The sequence below is a fragment of the Labeo rohita genome, unplaced genomic scaffold (genome assembly GCF_022985175.1).
Source record: "Labeo rohita strain BAU-BD-2019 unplaced genomic scaffold, IGBB_LRoh.1.0 scaffold_827, whole genome shotgun sequence".
Taxonomy (NCBI): Eukaryota; Metazoa; Chordata; class Actinopteri; order Cypriniformes; family Cyprinidae; genus Labeo; species Labeo rohita.
This window is the reverse complement of record NW_026129774.1, coordinates 28,921-36,188: the sequence shown is the minus strand read 5'-3', so window position 1 is coordinate 36,188 and position 7,268 is coordinate 28,921. Positions and strand designations below refer to the sequence as shown.

The 7,268-nt window shown below is 37.0% G+C and overlaps 1 protein-coding gene across 2 annotated transcripts; it reads right to left on the bottom strand.

Moving 5' to 3' along the window:
- Positions 1 to 4,997: 4,997 nt before the first annotated feature.
- LOC127162060 (macrophage mannose receptor 1) lies at positions 4,998 to 6,942 on the bottom strand. 2 transcript variants are annotated; one of them, XM_051104832.1, is made up of 4 exons: positions 6,906 to 6,942; positions 6,462 to 6,818; positions 5,525 to 5,869; positions 4,998 to 5,359 (listed from the first exon to the last, which is right to left on the bottom strand). In XM_051104832.1, the coding sequence occupies exons 1-4, from the start codon at positions 6,940 to 6,942 to the stop codon at positions 4,998 to 5,000; spliced, it is 1,101 nt and encodes a 366-aa protein (XP_050960789.1). The 2 variants fall into 2 exon arrangements, with proteins under 2 accessions (XP_050960789.1, XP_050960790.1); XM_051104833.1 differs by lacking the exon at positions 5,525 to 5,869.
- Between the last annotated feature and the right edge of the window lie 326 nt (positions 6,943 to 7,268).

The following is a 7,268-nucleotide window of genomic DNA, read 5'->3' as shown; positions in this document are numbered from 1 at the left end:
ATGCCAGCATGTCTTCGTGCTGTGTCAGCGGCTGCTATAGTGGTGCAAATGGCTGAGAAGATTGTTCTGTCGCATCCAATGATTGTATATACTTCACATCAGGTGGGAGCAATCCTACACAACATGCAGACGCAACACATGACAGCGCAACGACGCTCAGGCTACGAGGCAATTCTGCTGGCCACAAAAAAACCTCACCATTCAGCCAACATCATCAATTAACCCTGCTTTATTAGGGGTTCTTGGAATGGCTGACATGATAGATGATAATGAAAGTCATGATTGTATCATTGAATTAACTTCCTCATGTTCTTCCAGGGCCGATCTCTTGGATTCGCCCCTGGATGGGGGGGGAGCATATATATGTTGATGGATCATGTTCAAAACCTTTTGATGGTGTCTACCTTTGTGGGTATGCTGTGGTGTCAGAAACTGGGGAAACAATAGAGGCTTATGCCTTAGACTATAATTCAGCGCAAGCTGCTGAATTGGTAGCGTTAATAAGAGCATGTAAGCTGATGGAGGGAAAACGGGTAACAATTTATACTGATTCAAAGTATGCATGGGGGGGTAGTGCATCACTTTGCCAGAACATGGGAAGCTAGGGATTTTAAGACAGCAGATGGTAAACCAATAGCGCACTCAAACCTAATAGGACAGTTAACTGAAGCAGTACAGCTACCTGCCGAAGTGGCCATTGTAAAAGTGAAAGGTCACGCAGCAGGAGATGATGAACAAGCTGTAGGAAATAGAAAAGCAGATGAGGCTGCAAAGCGAGCGGCAAAAGCCCAGATTAAACCTCCATTTGATATGGGTAACAAAAGTCAGGTAACTATGTCTGTGCACATAACTAATGTACCTGAAATTGACATTAAGATTCTGCAAAGTCAACCGACACAAACTGACTTAGAACATTGGAGTAAACACGGGTGTGCCCCAGATAAAGATGGTATTGTGAGAGATGAAAAGGGAAGAATAGCACTCCCAAAGTTAGGATTGGTAATCCTCATTAGGCATTACCATGGTTTGTCGCATACGAGTTGTGCAAAAGTAGTACAAGTAATAAATCGTTGTACTGCATCGCAGATGTACATAAAACAGCCAAGCTCATTCTAGACTCGTGTCTTACGTGTGCTAAGGTAAACCCACACAGACCGATTAAACATGAAGCATTACTGCACCCAGAAGCACCTTTTCAGCATGTGCAGGTCGATTTTACGCATATGCCACCAATAGGTAATTTAAAGTACCTTCTGGTTATAGTAGACAGATTTTCAAAGTGGCCAGAAGCGTTCCCATGTGCAAAAGAGGACGCTAAGACCGTGGTTAAAATTCTAACTAAAGAGATCATTTTAGTTATAACATAATAAAGCATAAGCAAATAACAGTAAGCAGCTATACAAGTGATTATACCTTTAGCCCACAGGCTATCGTACAACAGACACATTTAAGTAAGCTTAATAACTTTTAATATGTTTGGCTGACGGTGTTTTACATTGATCATTAACAGTGCACTGATTGTCTAAAAGCGCGAGGCGCCAGCGCCATCACTTGAATTTCTTTCCTCAGCAGCATTTACAGTCATACAGATAAGACATCATTCGAAATGGAAAAAAAAAGTATTTTTATTTGCGTAAAATCAAAATGAGTGCAAAATGCATCCCTTTGAAAAATACAGAAAATAACAGAATGCTCTGCTTTCGTCTCCTTGAACATCTTTCTGTGATCCATAACACAAATGACGCGTCTACTTTGAACAGTCTCCAGATTATTTGACGTTAAATCCATTATATAAATTACTTTGGAATAAATCACAACATGTTTCATGATAAAAACGTGACTTACAGTCCAGAAAATACGGAAGGCTATAGCAAATTATTTTGCGCACCCCCTTGTACTTTGAGAAGAGCACTCAGAAGAAAGCCTTGTCTAGGCTCTGCCCCGGTACGGGTTGTGTCGAGCTATTCGTTAGTGTGGTTGATTGCAATAAACGCGTTAATTATCCGTTCAACTGCAGTAGCGGAGGACTATTATTCTGCGCGAAACTGCGGAAGAACTGACGGTTGCATGATTTGATCTTCGGCTGACCAATCAGCAGAAAGGGGCGTTTCGTTCCGCCCACGTGTAGAAATCGCATATTCAAGCTGTTTATTCATTTTCCACCCCTGAACGAAAAACGAAAAATCAAGCTGAATTCTTGTTTTTCGTTTTTCTGGAAAAAACGAAAAACGAAAAAGAAGCCGTTTTCTCATGTTTCTTCTTTCAATATTAAATCAAAAAACGAATGGACGAATGATACACGGATCCAAAAGGGAAGCCGTGTTACTACTGCTCTTGTTCCTATCCTGGGAAAGACAATGAAATAATTTTGCTGCAAAACTGTTTCTTTATTGGATGAAGAAACATTACAACTATAATGTGATAAGAGCTCGCTCAAGTACTGAGGAGCTAAACCATTTAGGCCTTTATAAGCAATAAGCAAGATTTTAAAATCTATACGATGTTTAATAGGGAGCCAGTGCAGTGTAGACAGAACCGGGCTAATATGGTCATACTTTCTGGTTCTAGTAAGAACTCTAGCTGCTGCATTTTGGACCAGTTGGAGTTTATTTATTAAGTGAGCAGAACAACCACCCAATAAAGCATTACAATAATCTAATCTTGATGTCATGAACGCATGAATTAACTGACTGATTTAACTGTCAATCTCAGGTTTAACCTTTTACACGTTTTTTTTTTTTTTTTTTTTAAATAGAAGATGGATGTAAAGTTAATTGTAAAGTTCATACGAAAGAAAAGCCACATTCATGTTCTGTATGTGGAAAGAGTTTTTCAGGGCTGTAGTATTTGCATAAACACACATTGATGTGAGAGATCACATGCTTTGAGTGTGGGAAGACTTACACCGTGGCTAATGGTTTAAAACTGCACCAGAGGATTCACATTGGAGAAAAATGTTACAAGTGTTCACACTGTGACAAGAGATTTAATCAGTCATCAAGTCAGAAAACACATGAGAGAATCTACTGCAGTGAAAAGCCACACACGTGTGATCAGTGCAGAAAGAGTTTCAGACACAAATCAACTCTTAAGTGTCACATGAGAGTTAACACTGGAAAGAATCAACACACAGTGATTAGTGCAGAAAAAGTTTCAATATCAAAAGTCACCTGAAACTACATATGAGGATCCATACAGTGGAGAAATCAGGTCACCACAGTCTGAAATCACGGTATAGTGAAACAAACAAACAAAAAAAAGGAAACAAAACTAATTTTTACAATTCCGTTTGTCTGCCTTCTTATTATTATTTGAGGTGTTATCTTATTAAATATGCACTAATTTATATTATAAAAGACATGACTAGTACATCAAACTTAATGTAAGAGAGAGAAGTAGCACAAAAACCATATGCAGAGGTCCTTAAAATACAAAGACATCTGCATTCTTTAGTTATTATGTCATGATAAAAACAAAAATAAAACAGTTTACACTTGTATGTGATGACTTTTGACCCCTCACAGAATTAGTAATTTTAAAGTTAGTAAATAACACAAAGAAAGAAAAAACCCTGAAAAGAACAACTGAGACAATTTACAGGTGAATAACAGTTTACTGAAGAAACATTTAAAGTAAACAGCTAGACAGAAGATTTCTATCTTTTTAACCCTAATGGGAGAAACAAAGCTTTCTGAAATTTTAAATCTATTGAACCAACTGCAGTTCAAAATAATTTGCAAAATGATTTGCCAAATACTGATGACTTCTGCTGGCCAGAAAGGTGTAAATAAAACAAAAACTTAGAAACATGCATAAAACCAATCTTACAAATTAATTACAAATGTTTAATTGAAAGTGTAATCTATTAAATTGATTTACCAAATAATCTAAATCCATTAAACATGTTATTTTATTAAACTCTTCATTAAGCTCTTCATTTGGTTTATTTTATTAAGAGCTTGGTTAATATGGCCAATAACTATTCACTACCACCTTCCTTTTTATTATACAAATAAAAAATAAAAGATCATTAAATATGCCTACAAAGTTTTAATCAGATCCGAAATCAGGTAAAAATCATACAGACACTGGTTCATATTCATAGACATAGCATAGTTTTTATATTCCACGACTTGTGGATTAATGTGAATGCCAGCAAGCACGAATGGACAGAATACTTGTGGATTGATTTTGTCAGGTTACAAGAAAAGGTAGAATATGGATTTAATTGCAAACTGTTCGTAGCCTACTGATTTTATAATAGATCATGCTACATGCTACGGCATTCGATTCCACACGCGTCCAACTAGAAGTGACAGCCTGCTGAATAATCTGCATTATAAAAAGAAAAAAAAATCTTTAAATATTATTCACAAATACATATTGTTGCCAAAATATCTGTTACACCGTAATTAAAACACGGCAGACTTTAATGGACAGTAAAACAAAGGCAGAACAATATAACTCTGATTCAGCACCGTAACTTCATACTGACGCGTGGTTAAACAAAGGCAGAATGCCCTAACTCAATTTGAGCATTTCACACAAAGTCAAAGAGCGGTAACTGGTGTTATATGGTGTTATGTGTTGGTTTCTCCAGGGGTTTTTGAAGTTACGGTCAAGACAATCCATTATTTTCTCGGAAAAACAACTAAATTGACTCAAGATACTTATACACATGATAAAGGATGTCTTGAATGTCCCAAAAATATCAATAACTCACTTTTGACCAAAATCGAAGTTATGGTCTTTTGCCTTTGCACGGCAGTATGGCAATTTGATATGTTCTTCAAATCACAGGTTCAAAACAAATGGTTTGCAAAGTTTTGAAGCTTCGCAGTGCAGTGTTACGAAAGCAGCCATCACTACCATCAGGTCTGCCTGCTGATGTTGAAATGATTATATTATATTATACTTTCCAAATTAAGTGATACATGGTAATGAAGTTAAAGAAAGTGAACTCAATCTTACATAGAAGTATATACATTTATTTGCTCCTAATATCTGCTGCAGATGAAGTTGAGCTCATCTGTTTCAGGCAGGCTAATCCAGAGCTGATCTTTTCCAGCCTGAACTGCTCCAGATCTCACTGTATTCTCACAATCTTCCTCTTCTGTACCATTCCCTGGAGCCCAGTTCTGATAGCACACGGTCTCTCCATTCACCCAGAACCATATGCCCACAGTGCAGGAGTGACGTAAACCCAGCCACACTGCCGCAGTAGATGACCGTTTAACCACATTCATCACACGACGCTGAATTTCTTCTGAATGAACCGATACCAGATCCATATGATTCTGTCTGCAGTATCTCAGAGCTTTAGACCATGTCAAATTCTCTTCGATCACAATCAGTTTATCTGAACACAAAACAAACCACAAGCAAAAACTAGAGAGAAACTGTTTAAAACACAACATGCAGAACAAACACTGGATAAATTTGTCATGTCAGGCATGTAGCGTAACTTTAACACACATCTGGAGGTGATGGATGGATTGTGCGTGTTTTGTGAGGATCTGCTCACCTTCATGACACACAAAAGGAAATGGGCTGGTGCAAGTCATGTCTAACCATTCTCCCTGAGATTTTGGTTCTGTCACTGTACAGTTCTCATTATTTCTACCATTTGGTTCACCAGACTTCCAGTATGTGAATGAGGAGTTACTCTGATCTGACCACTGCCATGAGTCTCTGAACAGACCGATCCAGACCCATGGTTTAGATAAATGATTATCACTAATGATCTTCTGAATCTGTTCATTTTCATTCTGGTTTCTCACACTGACCAGATCAATGTGATTCTGTCTGCAGTATATCTGAGCATCTCTCCAATTCATTGTCTGATTGATGAATATGGGTGCTGTGTTCGCTTTAAGAAAAACAAATTAAAATTGAAGAAAAAACAGATTCATGAATCAGTTTGTTCATTATTCTTTTGCCACTTAATGGTCTAAATGTGAACAGGAGCAGTGTGGAGACATCAGAAACATGTAATATATATATATATATGATATATTTAATATTCACAATATCTTCAGGATTATTTTAAATATATAACATTTGTAAGCATCATGATGATTTTAAAGTGATTTGTATTTGTCTATTATATTTCCTCTCTGGAATACTTGATTCAGACACAAAGAACTGGATGAAAGAAACGTCAAACGGAGGAAGATGTTACACTACACCTAGATGTTAATTAACCAGTCTGCAGAAACCTTTAACTGGACTGTATATTTGTAATTTATAAACCATTATAGTTGCCCACAGTGTTGCACTCAGTGAAAAAATGTTGTCTATCAACATTAAAAGAATGAAAAATTATAAAAGTATAATGTGTATGTGTAGTGTATGTCTTTTCTACATACACTACCAATTTAAAAATAGTGCTTATGATTAAATTTAGTATATGGAAAATCTATCAATGAATGGTTGTTGTAATATACAATAGCTGCACTCACTGTTGTTGCAGATGGAATGACGATTATCACTACATGACAAATCCTCCCATTTTCCATTCCACATCATTCCACAATCATCTCTGCCTTCAGGTTGTCCAGTAGCCCAGTTCAGATAAAGCGCAGGTTCACCTGAAGACCACTGCCATTTATCAAGACCCGTCTTTTGCAGCCCAATCCAGACATACTCAACACCTCCGTCATTCACACTCTTCTTCAGCTCGTTCATGTCATTCATGCTGTCAACCGTTGCCAGATCTGTGTATGTCTCTCTGCAGAATCTCTGAGCTTGAGTCCAGGTCTTTAACACATTAATAAAGTAATACTGACGCTGAACACATTCAGATACAGAGCAGAGAGCTGTGAAAGAGAGGCTTTGCTTTAATGCTTTTCATAACAGGCTGTAATAAACTAATAAACCATTAATAAAACAACAAACACACTCACCAATGAGAACAAGAATGAAATGTAGAGTTTGGTCCATTTCTGAAGAAGAAAAATATAGATTCAAGCAAGAATTAAAAATCCAATTTATACAGGAACATAAATGCATGTACACAATAACTGAGACAATATTAACATCTCAAAGTCTAATTGTGTTTGAATAATGAATATGTGAGCTGTTCTTACTTTGGAGGTTGTATGTCTCTGTCCCGAGTCTGATGTTTCTGTCTGCAGCGTTAAACTGATTATTATATTTGCACTCATCCCTCATTCAGCACGTCACATCATTTGTTTATTTCTGTCAAAAAAAATCTTAATTTGCATGTGTCCACACCTTTTCTCTATGCTGTTCATTGTTGCTGTAAT

What these genes read in the sequence shown, in the direction of transcription:
- LOC127162060 (XM_051104832.1), bottom strand. Translation starts at nt 6,942, where the DNA reads ATGGACCAAACTCTACATTTCATTCTTGTTCTCATTG. An exon ending in TTTCATTCTTGTTCTCATTG is followed by an intron (nt 6,819 to 6,905) that starts GTGAGTGTGTTT and finishes TCTCTTTCACAG; the next exon opens with CTCTCTGCTCTGTATCTGAA. An exon ending in TCCTTTTGTGTGTCATGAAG is followed by an intron (nt 5,360 to 5,524) that starts GTGAGCAGATCC and finishes TTTTGTGTTCAG; the next exon opens with ATAAACTGATTGTGATCGAA.